The 19111-nt window shown below is 38.1% G+C and overlaps 1 protein-coding gene across 5 annotated transcripts in view; it reads right to left on the reverse strand.

Annotated features, from left to right (window-relative positions):
• PROS1 (protein S) overlaps nucleotides 1–19111 on the reverse strand; it is a 74292-nt gene that overhangs the window by 50236 nt on the left and 4945 nt on the right. The window contains exon 1 of one of the 5 annotated variants that reach the window (XM_042999109.1): nucleotides 18772–18997. The exons of 3 other annotated variants lie outside the window; for them this stretch is intronic. In XM_042999109.1, coding sequence (XP_042855043.1) covers nucleotides 18772–18847 — 76 coding nt within the window. In that variant the 5' untranslated portion in view covers nucleotides 18848–18997. Of the gene's footprint in view, nucleotides 1–9767; nucleotides 9914–18771; nucleotides 18998–19111 lie in introns of those variants that run through there. One more of the 5 variants, XM_042999111.1, reaches the window with a different exon arrangement.

Genomic DNA, 19111 nt, shown 5'->3' on the forward strand with positions numbered 1-19111 from the left:
AGTTCCATTATTTATCAGAATAGTCATGGTATATAAGCATATGTATGCTGTTTTTAATGATCTCCTTCAATACTAATCACAACTGTTCTAAGTAGACAGTAATTGTCCCATTTTATACATGAACAAACTACAACTCAGGGAAGCTGAGTTCATCTCACCAAGTTCACACAGCTGATCACAGAGCCAAGCCTGCCTCCAAAACATGTTCTCCTTTTGCATTACTACACTGTGGCTAGTCATTTGTTTCACTTCTTTAGGTCAAGAAGTATTTCAAGTAAGCCTTTGTTAAAACTCAACTTTGCTGCTTGAAATGTGTTACATTCAGATTCAAAATTTCAGGTTATTAGGTTCAGTTAAGAGTCTTTCAAGTTAGAAGAATGATGGAACTATTCACATTTTTAACTTATCTGAGTCCTCCCTTCTTCAAACAGTGTCCATAGCAGGTTCAACAACTACGTCAATAACAACCATTGTTCAAACATTAACTGGAATTCTTTCTTGACATTGCTTAACAGCCTTCAAATGTTCCTCTTTCTGTGGGGGCAAATCTTTGTTTTTTGAGCACAAAATTTGATGGTCTTATCTCCAAAAAAGTAATTTATTGTTATTGGTACTTCATCAAAGCACCTGTAATAAGGATAAGCGTTATCCTTATTAATAATTAAGCATTATTAATAATAAGTATTAGCATTGCCTCTGCTCACAGAATTTCCCAGTGTTCAATTCAGTTCTACCACGGTCACAGGGCGGTACTTTCCTCAGGCCCTTTTCCCACTTAAGTTTTCAAACTTGCTACCATCTGTTCGGGGGTGAGGACCACAGATCTGCAATTTGCCCAAAACTGATCAGTCAGATGTCAGTGAGGTTTCAGACAAGGGAGATGAAGAAGGTTCATGTTTTAGGAAAGTCCATCCTCTGAATCTTCTCCATTCTGTTCTCTTGTCCTTCGCAAAGCTGGTTCTCACATCCCTCCTTCCAAAAGCTCATCTCTTTTTTAGTTCTGCTTTCTGTCTCTCTTTTCCCCAGGATCTACTTATCTGGCATCCCAAGAATGAAAAACTACCCTAGAAAATGTGTCTGAGTTCTCTTGTAGAATTTGGGTTGGCAGAGTGTTTGAATCCTTGTTTCTGCTTCAGTCTGGGATGAAGCAGGGGAAAATTGCTTTCAATGTACAAATAGAACAACCAGACAATACTCTGAGATATAACTGTGCCTCATATGTGTCAACTGTTGAAATGGCATGTTTTCATTAGTCAAAGCCTGAGAAACATAGAACTGCATGTAATATAGAAAAACTGTTAGTTAATAATGATGGGAAAACATATGCCCAGATATTACCAATTGTATTTAAAATAATCACATGATAATCAAATGTAAAATGTTTCATTTTTTTCCATAAAGATTTCTCCCACAGAATATTTCTAATTGAGGAAAGATTTTAAAATATGAAGGTTGCAGGGACTATGAAAAACCAAAGATAGATTTTTTTTTTTTAAGGCAGGCTTCAAACCTAGCACAAAGCCCAACGTAAGGCTCAAACTCATGACCATGAAATCACGACCTGAGCTGAGATCAAGAGTCGGACGCTCAACTGACTGAGCCACCCAGGCACCCCCCACAAAGATAGATTTTTAATTAGGCATTTGTCAGCCTGTATAATTATTACCAATTTTCAGAGAAGCTTGGGCTAGCTTTCAGGAAGATATGCTATGTCTGTATGCATGGTACACTTCAATCTTTTTTTAAGTCAATTTTTTGAAGACAGCTATTACACTTACTTTTCTCTAAAGTTCTTACTTTTGTTTACAGTGAGGACTATGCCGCTGAGCAACTGATTCTTCTCATATTTTTATGTTAAAGGTTAGAAACGTGTTAGAAAAAAGTCTTCTCTAAAGGTGAATTATCCATTCTTCAAGACGACTAAGCAATAAATAGGCTAGTAAGAAATACTTTAAAAGAGTATAAGGAATAGATCTGGATAAGAATTTAAATCTGGGAAACAAAAAAAGGAAATAATCTGTGAGTTACCTGTTGTACACATAAAGCTGAGTCCTGGAAACATCTGGATTAGAAGAGATGAAGGTTGGCTTTCATTTAGAAGTTGAAAAGCCACTGATGGCATTAAAAAAAAATGCGATCATCGACCCCCATTCTGGATGAGGAGGGAAACAATGCCTGAACTGTTTAGCCACAACTGGAGTGACATGGACCTTTCCTTACTCCAGGATTTAATTATGACTTTAATTTACAGTCCCTATTCTAGGGGGGGTGGGGATGGGGGAGAACAAATCAAACACTCTGCTATTGTTTACGCAAGGTTAAAACCTTTGATTGTAGCCATAGACAGAGAAAGTGGTACATTTCAGTTATTCCTTCCAAAACAACAAACACTTCTACCCAAAAGACAGCTTATTACCCAGAAAACAAAACAGAACAAAACACTACGTTAATCATTTCTTTCATTTGACTTGTTTGCTCTTGGTGAGTGATAAATTACGGTACTTCATTTGAAGGGACTCAAGAGTTCAGATTTTGGCAAGGTGTGGAGAAGAATTTTCTATAGTCCTCTCTTTTCTTCTCTCGACTACCACACTGCAGGCTATACTTCCTGAGGCTACAGCAGGAGGCCTCTTTTATGACGTGCACAAGGTATTTCACGCAGTCAGCTCTCCTTGTCTTTTTTATCTCCTACACACTAGGACACCAAAACACCATCTGATTTTGACGTCATGTACCAAGAGGTTACAGCCCAGGAAAAGTTGTGTTTTTGTTCTATTTGACCTATTTGTTAGGATAGCATCAATTAATATTATTAGTTCACTGGCCTGTGTCTGTGTTTATGTTTGGAAAAGCAACAGGCAAACTGTTCCTGGACGTTTTTAAAGGCAACAATGAAAGAGTTGGCCTAATTCTGCACTATCCTACTTCCTGCAATATCTCCCAGATATGAAACAAGACTTAGAAAGACTCTAGATGCTTCTCCTTTGACTCCTAGGATATATTTTTCTTTAAGTGCTGATGTGAAAATGAGATTATTTGGAATATTGCTATAGTATTGAATAAATGCTTAGAATTCAATTTTTACATTTTTGCTAGCCCCTTGTTGACTTTCTAAAACGCTATAAGATACAGTCTAAATAACAATGGAATAACATAATTTCTTTTAAAAAAGGGAGAAAGCGATTGGGATAAGGAGTGGGAACAAGAAGGATAGTAAAACAAGTAATAAGGAAAGGTACACTTACCATACAGAAACTCAGGCTCACTTAAAAAAGTTAGCCACAAAATTAAAAAAAAACTACCTCTCTCATTCCATAATAACAAAAATAATAAATTAAGCAATTGTGTTCCACTTGACAAGGCATTATGGACTGAATGTTTGGTATTATGGTCTGAATGTAGGGTCTCCCACCCCCTACGCCCTGAATTCATATGTTCAAGTAGAAATCCCCAGTGCAGCTGTATTTGGAAAAGGGGCCTCTAAGGAAATAATTAAGGTTAAATGAGGTCATGAGGGTGGGGCCCTAATACCATACGCTTAGTGTCCTTATAAGAGGAAACATTAGCAAGCTTGCACACACACCCCCGGCCCCCCACCCCTTCTCTCTCCTTGCAAGCATGTGGGCCCTGAAGAAAGGCCATGTGAGAACACAGTGAGAAAACAAGGTCTGCAAGCCAGGAAGAGAGTCCTCACTAGAAACTAAAGTGGCCAAAACTTTCACCTTGGATTTTCCAGCCTCCAGAACTGTGAGAAAATATTTTCTGTTGTTTAAACCATGTAGTCTATGATATTTTTGTCAGAGTGGTCCAAGCAGACTAATTTATAAGGCAAGAAGGTTGGTGACTATTTCTAGATGCTCTTTAAAGACATAGAAAGTGGTGTTTATGGTTAGTGATGTTAAAGAGCATTTATCTGTTCTCTATCCAAGACAGCATTAAAATGACTGCAGGATATTTTAAAAAGGAAAAAAACAACAACAGTTGAGACAATGGGAAGGGTCTTTGGCAGATAAGAACTTTAACAAATTCTCCAGAAGCTGGAAAGCTGAGGAAAAACTGTTAATAAATAAGGGAGAGGAAGCCTTGACCCAAAATACACCCATAGAGATATAACAGAAGTAAGAATGCTCTTGCCTTTGGGAAATAAAAGCTCAGAAAGACTGTAATACAGCATTTAGTGGGAGAGTGGGAGAAAGGCAACTAGAAGCAGAAGATTAATTTGAAAGTCCAGCAATGACACAGCACTGGTTTCCCAGTACATCACAAAATACATGAAGCAGTACACTTAGAGTAGGCTCAATAAACATTAATTGTATAAATGAATCATGTAATGAGTGTATGTAGAGCTACCTGCTAACTCTCCCTTTAAAAAAAAGAAAGAAAAAAAAAAAAAAGACCAGCAGGAAGCCACACAACGGAGTCACCTAAAGCCTACCCAGTACTGTTGCTTAAATATGAAGAGACAACCAAGAATCCTCAGAAATATGGAGGAAAAAAATTAACAGCTACCAATAGCATGAAAAAGAAAACCAATATGAGAAAAAACAGGTAATTCAGAGAAGAGAACTTTAAAAAAACTTTTTTAAAGTCTAATGAATATCATCATAGTGACTTAAGAAGATAATGAATCCGTAAAAGGATGAAAGTAAAATCAAAGAAAAAAATACTTCAAGAAATTTACAATATGATTGCCAGTATAGAAGGTTTGAAAGAAAAAGTTAAAGAAATCTCCTGGAATATAGAGCAAAATTTTAAAGATATACAAACATGAGAGTCAAAGTCATGAAGGATCAATTCCGGAAGAGTTCTAGAAAGAAAACAGAGGCTATGGAGAGAGGAAATTATCATGTAAGTACAGGCAGAAAAATTTTTGGAGCTGATGAGAAATACTAATGTTCATATAAAGATGGTATTAAAGACACAAAAGATAACTTAAAAATGTATACTAAATATCCTAAAATAAATTGAGAGGATCTGGCATCCATAAAACAAAAGTAGGCTGCTATGAAAAGGGAGGAGAGAATTAAAATACGATTTTGAAATAAAAAAGTTAATGGATAAACTGAAAAACAGAATGGACTACTTTTCTCTCCCACCCCAAGAAAGTCACCCCCATTTATATCCCTATTGCACTGACAAAAATTTAAAAAGAAGTTCATGTCTAATGTTGGTAAAGATGAGAGGAATTAGGGACTCTTAAAATCTACTTTTAAAACCAAATTTCCAGGGAGAAATCTAACAATATATACCCAAAGCCTTTAGACATTCAGCTAACCATTCTATTTCTAGGAAATTAATCTGAGGAAATAAATATGGACAAATGTAAAGAAACACTTATGAATATGTTCATCACAGTATTATTGATACAAGCAAAACACTGGAAATAATGTAAATCTCCAAAGATACATTTTTGGTTAAATATATTATGATGAACATATATGAAAGAAAATTATAAATCAACTTTAAAGTGTGACAGAATTTATGGATATGAAAGCCATCATATCTTAATTTTATTTTTTTAATTAATTAATTTTTTAAAATTTACATCCAAGTTAGTTAGCATATAGTATAATAATGGTTTCAGGAATAGAATTTAGTGATTCATCACTTATACATAACACCCAGTGCTCATCTAACAAGTGTCCTCCTTAATGCCCTTTGCCCATTTAGCCCATCACCCTACCCCAAATCCCTCCAGCAACCCTCAGTTTGCTCTCTGTATTTAAGAGTCTCTTATGGTTGGTCCCCCTCCCTGTTTTTATATTATTTTTGATTCCCTTCCCTTATGTTCATCTGTTTTGTATCTTAAAGTCCTCATATGAGTGAAGTCATATGATACCTGTCTTTCTCTAATTTTGTTTAGCATAATACACACTAGTTCCATCCACATTGCTGCAAATGAGAAAATTTCATTCTTTTTGATCACCAAGTAATATTCCATTGTATATATATACCACATCTTCTTTATCCATTCATCAGTCGATGGACATTTGGGCTCTTTCCATAGTTTGGCTATTGTCGATAGTGCTGCTATAAATATTGGGGTGCATATGCCCTTTCAAAACAGCATACCTATATCCTTTGGATAAATATCTAGTAGTACAATTTCTGGGTCATAGAGTATTTCTATTTTTTAATTTTTTGAAGAACCTCGATACTGTTTTTCAGAATGGTTGCACCAGTTTGCATTCCCGCCAGCAGTGCAAAAGGTGCAAATACTCGCCAGCATCTCTTGTTGCCTAGGTTGTTCATTTTAGCCATTCTGACAGGTGTGAGGTCGTATCTCATTGTGGTTTTGATTTGTATTTCATTGATGATGAGTGATGTTGAGCATCTCTTCACGTGTCTGTTGGCCATCTGGATGTTTTCTTTGGAGAAGTATCTATTTATGTTTTTTGCCCATTTCTTCAATGGATTATTTGTTTTTTGGGTGTTGAGTTTGATAAGTTCTTTACAGATTTTGGATACTAACCCTTTATCTGATATGTCATTTACAAATATCTTCTCCTATTCCATCGGTTGCCTCTTAGTTTTGCTCATTGTTTCCTTCATTGTGCAGAAGCTTTGCATCTTGAAGAGATCCCAATAGTTCATTTTTGCTTTTGTTTCCCTTGCCTCCGGAGAAATGTCAAGAAGTTACTGTGGCCCAGGTCAAAGAGGTTTTTGCCTATTTTCTCCTCTAGGATTTTGATGACTTCCTGTCTTATGTTTAGGTCTTTCATCCATTTTGAGTTTATTTTTGTGTATGGTAGGAAAGTGATCCAGTTTCACTTTTTGAATGTCGCTGTCCAGTTTTCCCAACACCATATGCTGAAGAGACTTTTTTCCATTGGATATTCTTTCCTTCTTTGTCAAGGATTAGTTGGCCGTATGTTTGTGGGTCCATTTCTGGGTTCTCTATTCCATTCCATTGATCTATGGGTCTGTTTTTGTGCCAGTACTATACCATCTTGATGATTACAGCTTTGTAATACAGCTTGAAGTCCAGAATTGTGACGCGTCCAGCTTTGGTTTTCTTTTTCAGGATTGCTTTGGCTATTCAGGGTCTTTCCTGGTTCCATATAAATTTAAGGATTGTTTGTTCTAGCTCTGTGAAGAATGCTGGTGTTATTTTTATAGGGATTGGATTGAATGTGTAGATTGCTTTGGGTAGTATTGACATTGTAACAATATTTGTTCTTTCAATCCATGGGAATGGAATGTTTTTCCACTTTTTTGTGTCTTCTTCAATTTCATTCATAAGCTTTCTACAGTTTTCAGTATATAGATTTCTCACCTCTTTGGTTAGGTTTATTCCTAGATATTTTATGGGTTTTGGTGCATCATATATTTAGGTGAAACATCAAGTTCAAAATAATATTAGAAAAAAATAAAATAAAATACAAAATAAATTTAAAAAGGGACACCTGGGTAGCACAGTCAGTTAAGTGTCTAACTTAGGCTCAGGTCACAATCTCATGGTTTGTGGGTTCTAGCCCTGCGTTGGGCTCTGTGCTGACAGCTGAGAGCCTGGAGCTGGCTTCGGATTCTGTGTCTCCCTCTCTCTCTGCCCCTACCCAGCCCCTCCCAAAAATAAACATTAAAAAATAATAATAATAAAAGAAAAAAAATAGTATTAGAGCACAATTCCATTCTTGTATTTATGTATTTTAATTTCTAAGAATGTGTATATGCAGACAAGGTTGCTTAGAAGAATATAAAGCAAAACAATACTTTGGTCTCTGGCTAATGAACTACAGATGGATTTTATTTTTTTGTTTAGTGCAATATTACAGTGAATATCTGTATTCCCAAATTAGATTATATTAATCATGGATTACTTGAATGGTTTAAAAATGTTAGGGAGTTGGTAGAATACAGCTGGTAGTTTAAGCTGGAAAAAGATGTTCAATGAGGCTAGAAGGTCAAGTGGAAGCCAAGGAAACTTTAATATTTAAGGAAAAACAGAGATCAACAAAACAACAGAAGTAGAATTAGTAACACACATATATAGAGAAAGAAAGAATAAATTTTTTTAAGCAGGCTTCACACCCTGCACGGATCCCAAAGCAGGGCTTGAACTCATGACCCTGAGATCAGGACCTGAGCTGAGATCAAGAGCAGATGCTCAACCGACTGATCTACCCAAGTGTCCCAGGAGAGAAAGAAAAGTTGAAGATAATGTTTATAGACATAAAAGGAGGTCAATTTCAAAAAGATAATTTCAATAGTGTCAAATGTTGCAAGGAACTTATTAATAATAATTACCATGATTTGCGATGAGAGGTGAAATGTAGTTGGTTTAACAATAGGATCACCATTAAAATTCCCCATCACCAATACCAGCGGGAGGTATACCAGAAGGAAGAAAGGAAATAGAAACTGCTAGAATAAACTACTTCCTCAAGAAGTTCAAATGAGAGCAGGAAAAGAAAGAGGGGGTAATAACTTCTGTAGAGGGGGAGTAAAGGTAGCATTTTCCTAAAGATGGGAAGGTGAATCACAGAACAGCTGTAAAACTCAATGAGAAAATGCCAAAGACACCATTTTGAAATATGGAAACTATCACACAAACACATGAAGTTATAATTTCACCATTTTTATGAAGATTTAAAAGCCATTTTTCTTGAATGTGTCTTTTCAAAGTCGATTCCAAAAAAAAATGAACAAGAGGACTAAGAAGAATTCTAATGGCCTAGAACCAGTTTATATTACTTTACTTACTGTAGAAACACTCAGAATCTATTTAGATAAATATCCTTACTTCACTTCCCCTCAAGCCTGGAGGATTCAATTTCTATAGTTAGAACAATATAATATAAACAAAACTCTTATATGAGGTTGTTTCCTATACTAGAGTAATAACACAATTTATTATAGTTATTAAAAACAAAAAGGTATGGAAACCAATTTGACAATAAATTTCATATATTAAAAAAAAAAAGGTTAAAAAACTTAAATTAGATTGACCCAGGGGAAAAAAAATAAAAAAAATAAAATAAAAACAAAAAGGTAAACAAGGAATAAAAAGCATCATAACTCCCACTGAGTATTGTATGTAAATGATGAATCACTGAATTCTGCTCCTGGAACCAATGTTGCACTGTATGTTAACTACCTAGAATTTAAATAAAAATTTGAAAAGAAAAAAAAAAGCATCATGCCTCTACTCTCTAAAGACACTCACTATTAAAATGTTATCCATTTTCTTCCAATATTCTGTGTGCACAGTATTTTCTTGTCTAAAATTAATGAATTATTAATATTGTTAATTAATTAATATTATTATAATTATTTACTTATGTATTTCCCAAATATATGTACAATAAAATAGGAATATTTAGGTAAAAAGGATTTGCTTCACTTAATAGAAAAAAGAGTCAAGACTACTATCTGTTTTTGCATCACCAAGGTGAGTTTTTTCTTTTAGTGTTAACAAAACATTTACCCCCAATCAAAGCTTAACAATTTAAAAATAGCTTGAGTTTTGCTAATGTCACATACCAACTTGACCTTTTTTTTTAAGTGTATTTATCTGTTTTGAGAGAGAGAGAGAGAGAGCAAGAACAAGCGGGGGAAGGCCAGAGAAAAAGAGGGAGAGAGGGAGAATCGCAAGCAGGCTCCCCACTCACAGAGCAGAGCCTGATGCAGGGCTTGAACTCACCAACTACGAGCTCATGACCTGAGCTGAAACCAAGGGTTGGATGCTTAACCAACTGACCCACCCAGGTGCCTCCATCTTGCGCTATTTGATTCACTGACTGGTGACCAAAACCCCAATCACTTACCTGATAAAACGTCTCTTAAGACTTCTGCATTCTTTTGTAGCTGAGGTTCTCATGAGTCACTACTCACTCAGTGTGTTAGCTTTCAGTAAACTGTTCAACTCCGTTGCATCTTATGGAACTCTTCTCTTGGTTCTTAACCAACTTAAATGCGGAAATAACCTCTTGTGAAGAAACACTGGGGGTAGGTGGCAGGGGGAAGGTACGAAGGGCTATGGTTTACATTAAAGCAATTTTTGCAATTTAAAGTTGAGTCTCAAAAAAAAAAAAAAAAAAAAAGCCAGTTCCTAAAGGTCCTCTGTCCATCTCACATCTAATAATTTCTTCCTGGAGACCTTTTCACAAGCTGCATTCTCTTGCCTTGTGCTCGCTTCTTTTCTCCCTTCTCTGACATCCTCTCCCCTTCTGTATCCCTCGTTGCCTCCTACTGCTATCCCCTACTGCCACCCCTGTAAATTTCTGCTCACTTCTTATGCAAAACCATTGATCACTCTTTTCTGCTATCTCCTTATAGACCAAACATGATTCAAATTTTAAACGTGCATAGGAGTTACCTGGAATCTTCTTAAAATGCATATTCTGAATTGGTAGGTCTGGGGTGGGGCCAGAGAGGCTTCATTTCTAATAAGCTCACAGGTAATGCTCCCACTACTGGTTCATGAACTATTCTAGAACAGCAAAGCTATAGATCATGTGTTCAGGACTTCACTTTCTAAACCTAAAGCCACTTTTCAATCTAAAATAGTAACAGTTCTCACAAGAAATAATTTCAGTATCACCTATTACCCTATTTTTTTTCACCTTGCTACATTAACCACCAACTCACTGTCATCATAGTATGTCCCCAGCTTAGGTCTATTGGGCACAGTTAATTATGCCCTCCCTATTTAACAAGTAGTTATTACAACCTCACACTTTGTAAGTATATTACCAAAGGTAAAATAAGCAGTAAGTATTTGTGTTTCTCTTAGAGGAAGAAATAGTAATCTTAACCTTAGAGGAAAGAATTTGTAACAGAAACAATGCTGACCAAATATTCCATGTGCTTCCTTGGGTTGGAACTAACAGAACTATAAGCAGAAGTGAGTTTTGTCACTTCAGCACGCAAGTCCACCTCCTACACTGCTCTCCCTTCTCCTTCCTCTCATTGGAGAGATCAGTGCACTTGGAAGAAGACGCTTCAAATGAGATCTCAGCCCTGGTGGACCCCTTGATTTTAGCTTTATGAGACCCTGAGCAGGTCCCTGGACTTGAGCCTGGACTACAAGATAATAAATTGTGCTGTCTCAAGATGCCACGTTTGCGGTAATTTGTTATACAACAATAGAAAACCAATACAAAAGGCACGTGTAATTTTCCATCAGGCTGAATGTGTTAATATTGCTGATTCCATCCCATGTGCTAGCTAGGGCCACCAGTTTCAGTTCCAACAGTGGCTTGGTTGGCTAATGCCATCCTAGACAAAACCTCGGCGCACCCTAAAATGACTGAAAATCCAGACATTCCTTGGCATAGTATTAAAGCAAGAATTCACAAAGGCTAGGAGACAGACATTCTGGCTTGAATCTGTCACATTGTTCCTACCTATTCACTTCCTCACTTACCCATCCCACCTCCCAGTATGAAATAAAAGAAGGCATTTTCAAGATTATCACAGAAATAATTATTAAGGAACCCACTGGGCCTTCTAAAAGGGATTTTACTGGCTGTTCTCCCTGGATCAGAAATGCTGGTAGGAGAGGTTGCAATAGAAATGGGCTCCCAGATCTCAGGTGGAATGGGAAGAACCTGGGGGGTGGGTGGCTGAGCTTAGGTGGCAGCCCATATTCACACGAATCAAAGTCAAGGTGTTGTAGTGATTGAATGTTGGAGAAAGAATTAACAGGTGAAGATCCTCCTCGAATGGATGGGAAGACAACCCACAAAGTTCTTCACTGGGTTTTTTTTATCCAAAAACTCAGTGGGTTAGCAAACAGAGGCTGTACTTCAGTCACAATACAAAGAAATCGCCACGTCTCCTGAATCACCAATCTTGAGTCAGTTGATGGATCCAGAACCTCTCGAATGGAGGAGAGGAGAGATGCCCTTGAAGAACCCTCCTGTATACTGTGAACTTTTCTCCTTGTTCTCTCCAAAGCAAGTTAACTTTATTGGGTAACTGCACTAAGGGAAAAGATCCCAAAAACCTTTAGTGATTATTAGATATTGGCCTTTAGGGAAGCAAAGCATCTAAAATCTAAGGTTTCTCATTAGAACTGAAGCTTACGGGGGTCAGTCGATTATGGGAATTGTGTACTAAAACTACCTAAAACTACCTATTGTGTCCAATAAAACTCAAACTCCAAACTGATCCATTCCCCTGAGAGCACTGAACTATTTTCAGCAACAGTTTGGTCATGCTAGAATATTACTGTCCAAAGTGAGAGACAACCTTTTATAAACCTAGGTGTCCAACACTAAGGTGGAAGAATACATATTTGTGGACCCCTCATTTTTGAGGCATATTCCATTTTTAGGTGTTTCTATTCTGATCTGTTTACCCTATGAATCCAAAAGGTGCCAGATGTAGATGGGAACCAGAATAAGAAAATGCTCTCTACGTATTTCAAAGTTCAATTCAAGCAGTCTGTCAGTCAGACTAGCCAGTGACCCATCAGACCCAATTGTGTCAAACTGTCCATAGGATGGCAGGGTACTTTGGTCCTATACCGGGTACCATAGCAAGTCCCAAAAGAAGAATTTCCGTAGAGGTCCTTCCGATTAGAGAGCAAGTCACATTTCTTTCTGCAAGTAACTAGTCTACCCTTGACAAACTGTTCCTGGCATCCTTTTGGACCTCAGTGAAATCTGCAAATCTGACCACAGGATACCTGGTGACCATGTGATTTAAATAGCTCATCGTGAACTGGCTGCTACCTTTTCCGTCTAGCCAGAAATTTAGTTATGACGGCAGTTCAACTGTGACATGTTCAAATGGTATAAACAAGATGGAACTAAAGGCAAAACTATGTGGCCTGAGCAGGTTGCTCACTTTTCTAACTTGAAGAAGTCCTCCTGTAAGCTCCCTTTACAGCCTTAGGAGGGAAAGCCCATGACCAACCTACTGAAGATGCAAATCAACCCACGGAAGATGAAATATCTAGTTTACAGATACTTCTTTGTAATGTACCAATATGAGCAAGAGGTAGATCTGCTATGAAGATACAGCTTACAATGAACAAATAAACAAACTACAGCCTCCCTGCGGCTGAAATAGAATCCTGAGGAGAAACAGAATTTCTGGAGAAACAAAAACCTCACAATGGGCAGACATATAAGCAGTATTTCTCATTGTCCACTTTGCTTGGAATGAGATCAGGATCTATTCTGCTTCCTAAATGGTTGTAAATGGTCTGCTTAGTTGTTCAGAGACCTAAAAAGAGCTAGATATCAGGTCTAGCTAGAGACAAGGAAGTTTGGAAAGAATTGCCCAGAGCTGAGAGTATTTCTTTTCCAGTTGAATACTCACAACATAGCACCACACCAGAGAAGTTCTTAATAATAAGAGGGGATAGAATGATCCACTTAAGGATTGTCAGTTGTGTTCCTTTCCAAGGCAATCTAGTACAAGGGTCACAAACTCAGAAATCTACAAGTTTTAGATAGATACCATAAATAAGAGAAGAGAATTTAATGAGAGATGACAGGGGATGCTTAGAATTGTGGTTAACTGGATAGAGTATATTCTATCTCAAGAAGGCAGCTTTGAATGTGTGTCCAGTATGACCAGATCTTCCTTTATTTGCTTTCCTTTTTTTTCTTTTTAATTTTTTTTTTTTAATGTTTATTTTTGACAGAGAAAGACAGAGCACAAGCAGGGGAGGGGCAAAGAGAGAGGGAGACACAGAATCTGAAGCAGGCTCCAGACCCTGAGCTGTCAGCACAGAGGGGGATGTGGGTCTTGAACCCATGAACCACAGTATCATAACCTGAACCACCCAGGTGGCTGCTCCCCCTTTAGTTGTTTTTCAAGAGAAGTCATAACACAAACTTTTTAGATGAAATTTCCTGATCTTTAAAATGCCACGAAGGCCAAATATACAAGTCCGTGGGTACCTTTGGTGCTAAGGCTATCTCGGGTTATCACTTGCTGTGTCACTGGGTCTACTGTTGTTCGATACACATACCAGGTGGCAAGGATGGAGACTACGTATTGACTCAGCTATACAGATTTTTCCTCCCTCAGATCTACTAGGCTCTTACTACTAAAAGACACCACATTTGCCGGCAAAATTACCATTCCTTCTGCTGTTAGAGATTAGACGCATTGCAAAATCCAATCAGATACCTGGTGAATGGTTGATTAATTAGGGCTCTTTTATCATGCAGGAGCAGCACACTGTTCCCAGACACAGAGATATTTATTCTGTATTTAGATTTAGTTTTTCTATCGGTATCACTGTTGTTAGGCTTACTTAATGCTTTATGCTAACCACACAACTTTACCTCTAACGAAAGAATTAACTCCACGGTTAAGGAAATACATCAATAGGATGTTGATTATGGTGTTCATGGGTCCTACTGTGTACCCTAATACCTGAAAGGAGCTAGCCTTATAGCATGATGGACTGACCAATTATTGAAGGTTCTGTTACTGCCTTTTCAGACACAACACTATCTTCCAAAATGTGGTTAAAAGATGTGGTATGTTTTGGGGGCCCCTCGCTGGCTCAGTCGGTAGAGTCAGCGACTCTTGATCTTGGGGCTGTGAGTTTGAGACCCACATTGGGCATAGAGCTTACTTAAAAAAATGTGGTACATGTTTTGTACTAGACATCATAAAATTTAGTGCTTTTTCCCCCTAAAGCTAAAATGCACAGGTCAGGAATAAAGGTAGAAAGGGAAGAAGTAGTTGTCATGATATGATGCTTACTGACTGTCATGGATTGAAAGGTGCCCCCTATAAAGATGGTAATGACCTAATCCCCCACTACTTACAAATATGACCTTATTTGGAAAAAGCAGTTTTGCAGATGATCAAGTTAAGACAAGGTCATAAGAGTCAACTCTAACCCAATATGATTGATGTCTTTATCAAAAGGGGGAATTTGCAATGGAACCACTCATGCAGAGGAAAAATGATGTGAAGACATAGGGAAAATGCCATCGATAAACCAAGAGATGTCTGAGGCTACCAGAAGCCAGGAGAGAGGCATGAAACAGATTCTCCCTCACAGCTCCCAGAAGGAATCAATCCTGCTGACACCTTAATCTCAGACCTCTAGTTTCTGGAACTGTGAGACAATAAATTCTGTTGTTTAAGCCACCCAGTTTGTGGTACTTTGTTACAGCAGCCTAAGAAATTAATTCAATGACCCATTCCCAGTGTTTTTGCTTTCTTCCCTTGTTCATCTCAAAATTGGTAAACCAAGAAGAAATGCATTCACCATGGGACTTAATATATTTTCACTGAATTAGAAGCTGAGACTGTTATGTAGCCATTTCAAGTTCCTTATTCCTGTTGAAAAAAAAATTAAGAAGATTGTGCTGGTATGACAATAATCAAGGCAAAAGAGTGATGTTGCCACATATAAATCAAGGCTAGAAGGAGTGCTGCTCCCTCAAGATGACTATTATGCACAATAGAAATTGTCAAAGAGACGGATACAACCGACCACAGCTAGAACAAGGCTCAGATTCTTCCTGAATAAGGGTGTGGTTCATCTCAGAGAGCAGACAAAAAAATCAAACATAAGGGAACTACCTGAAAGCAAGAGACAAGTCGAATTGGGTAGTGAAGGAGGAGGTCATAAATACCAGGTCCAGCTCAAAAGAAAGAAAGACAGTTCACCCTAAAGTCAGTACTTGTATTCCCTCGCTGTCTTTTGATTATTATTGTTATATTATTATTGTTGTTGTTATTATTATTATAGTATTGGTACACTACAATGTACCATTTTATCCACAAGGCATAGCACATTGACATGAGAGGAGGCAGACACATCACTCAATGATCCCCTAAACTAGGAAATGGTAGCCTTGAGCCTCCCTCTTTGGATGTGGTGACTGGAATCTTCTAAGAAGGAGGTCCTTTCTGCTGTACCTTAGTTATTTGCATTATATGAAAAATATCTGCATTATACTTGAAATATTTGCAAATGGTGTTTATGGAAAGAAGGGCATATGTGAATGTTGTACAACCAATTAGAATGTGTAGACTTCTCTTGTTTCTGCTTCCTTTGCAGGACGCATCCCTTCGCTGGAGCTGTCAGGGCACTTCACCTGATTCTAGTGACCTGTCAGTCACAGGACTCTCCAAAACGATCAAGCTCTCTCTCCTAGGAATTTTGATCATGAGCGGGGACACCCAGGACTAGAAGGCAGTTAGAACCCAGTCATCTGATGGCAGCTCCTAACAGTGAGTGCATGAGTTCCCACTGTATAGATCACAGAAATGCCCAAGTTCCTGGCTTCTGTAGGCCGAGTTATTCACCATGCCATTCAGTAGTCTTCCAATAAATTCACTCAGCTTGCTCTTCCTTCCTTCCTTCCTTCCTTCCTTCCTTCCTTCCTTCCTTCCTTCCTTTCTTTCTCTTTCTTTCATTCCTTTTTTGTTCTTTCATTCTTTCTCTTTCGTTTTTTCTCTTTCTTTCTTTCTTTCTTTCTTTCTTTCTTTCTTTCTTTCTTTCTTTCTGCATTAGTTAGCAAGAGTTCATTACTGTTGCTTGTACCTAAAGAATATTGATATCTGTGTTATCAAGCTTCTCATTTTTTTCTCATAATATGTCGAAAATTTAAATACAGATCATTTAGGTGTGAAGAGGATATTGAACGTGGACAGAAAAGGTCTATTATGAAGCAGTACTTATGTAACCTGGCATAGAATTGATGATAAGAGAATGTGGCAAAGGGTATTGTGGTGGTTGTAGCAGAAATTGTCTCTAACTCACCCCAACCTTAAAAATGTCTCTCCATCAGTGCAACATTTTGAACTCTGAAATAAAGGGAATATAAGAGAATACAGGTAAACAGTGAATGGAATAGTTAGGGAGAGAAGAGAGTGAAAAGGAGAAGAAAAATATGAGTCAGTAATGTTAAGAGTACACTCACTATATCCACCTACAAGAGGAACTCTGGATAGGGCCAAACTAGTCAGAGAAGATCTCTTTTCTCCTATTTCTCTTCACCACAATTCTTAGTGGCAAATGATGAAATATGTATACAGTATATATTTTAAATCTGTCTCTCCTTTTCTGTCTCTCTCTCTCATATTTATTCTAAATATAAGAGATATTAAAAATCTTTCGTATATACAAATGTCTGCAAATTCAGTTAACATCTCTGACCAATTCTTGTTAAAAGAAAGATGTTGAACTGGACAATTCTAACAACTCTCAAAACTAAAACCGTGATTTGTAAACCTTTTTCTTGAAATAGCAACTATATCTCTATGGACTAACCAATGAATTATAAATCAAATATTTAGAGTTCTAATTCTATCTCAAATTTAAAATCTTAGGGAGTAAAAACATTCCAGCTGTATCTTGGTTTCCTCATCAGTTAACCAGAGATTATTTTTAATCCAATGAAACTATTCATATTTATTAAAAATAAAGGCAATATAAGGCCAACTATTCTTTATGTGATGTATTCGTACAATTAATTTCTCTATTCTATCAGGGTTTGTATATAACAAGTGCATCTCTTCATATATATGGTTTGATTACCTGTGTGTAATACATACAGACATTCACATCATTTTTAACTCTGTCTAGATTCAATGAAAATGTAACAATCTCTACAGAAAGAAAGGGTTTGTGATGACAAGGAGTGAATGTTGGAAGATACTTTTGCCTCTTTCTGGTTACCAGGCAAATATTTGATTGTTCTAATGAACCATATAAATCATAAATTCATACATGTGGTCTACATATAGGCTTAATGACAGTGGTTTGAATAGAAATGCTGCTATTGTAGCTCTTTAATATAAAATCAACAGATGATGTTTTAACCTGTAAACTAGAATTTTAAAATACCTCATTCATCCTGATCAGTAACTGATACAAACTAGTGGAATATTAGTAAATTCCTACTGAATTCTCCTAAAATTACCATCTTTGAAAAGTTTCCACAGGAGCTTGAAGCAGCCTAAACGTTTTTGCAATTCAAAGTTTATCTCTCCCATGCCATTTCCTGAGAATAAAATGTAGCACAAGTAAGCATTTTTAATCAGGGAGCATGCTTAAACTTTAGAAAACAAATTAACAGGCAATCAAAATGTACTAAATGCCTCAATATTCCTTATATACTTTACAGAGAAAACTCAATATCCTGCCTTGAATCCACCCGTGGGAACATAAAGAACTGGAAATACAAAAATAAAGTACAAAGAATTCATGCCATGACCTCAGATCAGTGACAGTGTCAAAAATAGTACAAAATGATCCGAGAAACACAACATTTAACAGTCCTTTTGATTTCAAGGTTAGAAAATGACATCTGCCTACTGCCATGCAAACCAGCAGTGATCCTAAAACAATTGTTTTGTCAATGTTGAGATAAGCAAACCAAGCTCAAAGTCCAGAAATTGCAAAAGGGAGGTAAATTGCAACAAGGGGTGCTGCCTGGGGACAGCCACTTGTACAAAGGGTATAAAATATAGTAGGTTGCCCTTTCCCCCCTATTGTTATACTGGAAGGTGCTCATCCCTGTCTTCTGACTGGGAACTTCAGCTGTTGAGGGCCAGTGGGTAGGTGTTGTAATTCCTTCACTGATATTTAGTGTCACCCGGGTTCTTGAATCTGTCCTGTAGGCAGCGCTTGACTCCCAGAGCAGGGCAATATCGCCCCTGCCCCACCATTACACTGCCCGCTAGATCCCCGGCTGCCTCCATCAGCCCGGAGATTGTCGGGACTTACTGGAAACTTTCTAGCAGGCTGCAGCCCCAGACGAGAAAATCCTATCGACAGGGCTCCCGGTTCAGAGGGCGCTGCTGGGGAGAGAAGACAGGACGCTATTGCTTACTCACAGTTTGCCTCGGAGACGGGGAGCACTAGCACGAGGCACGCCAGCAGCGCCCCACAGCGCCCACCCAGGACCCTCATCGCGGAGCGGGCGGAGGCGCGGGCGGGGACGCGGACCGTGGCGCGGCGCGGCGGGGACCTGCGAGCCGGGGCGCCGCTCTCCGAGGACTGCGGCGCGGCGGCGCCTGCGAGCGAGCGCTCCGGTGGAACAGCGGGAGCCGGGGGCGGGGGGACCGCCCGCTCCCAGCCCCCAGCCCGAGAGGGGAAGTGATAACGAGGACTTTTCCAGGAAGCTTTTCGACGCTGGGGGGCAGGGCTCCGGGAGAGTGTTGGAGGCCTAGTAAA

Source organism: Panthera tigris, chromosome C2 (assembly GCF_018350195.1).
Source record: "Panthera tigris isolate Pti1 chromosome C2, P.tigris_Pti1_mat1.1, whole genome shotgun sequence".
NCBI classification, from domain to species: Eukaryota; Metazoa; Chordata; class Mammalia; order Carnivora; family Felidae; genus Panthera; species Panthera tigris.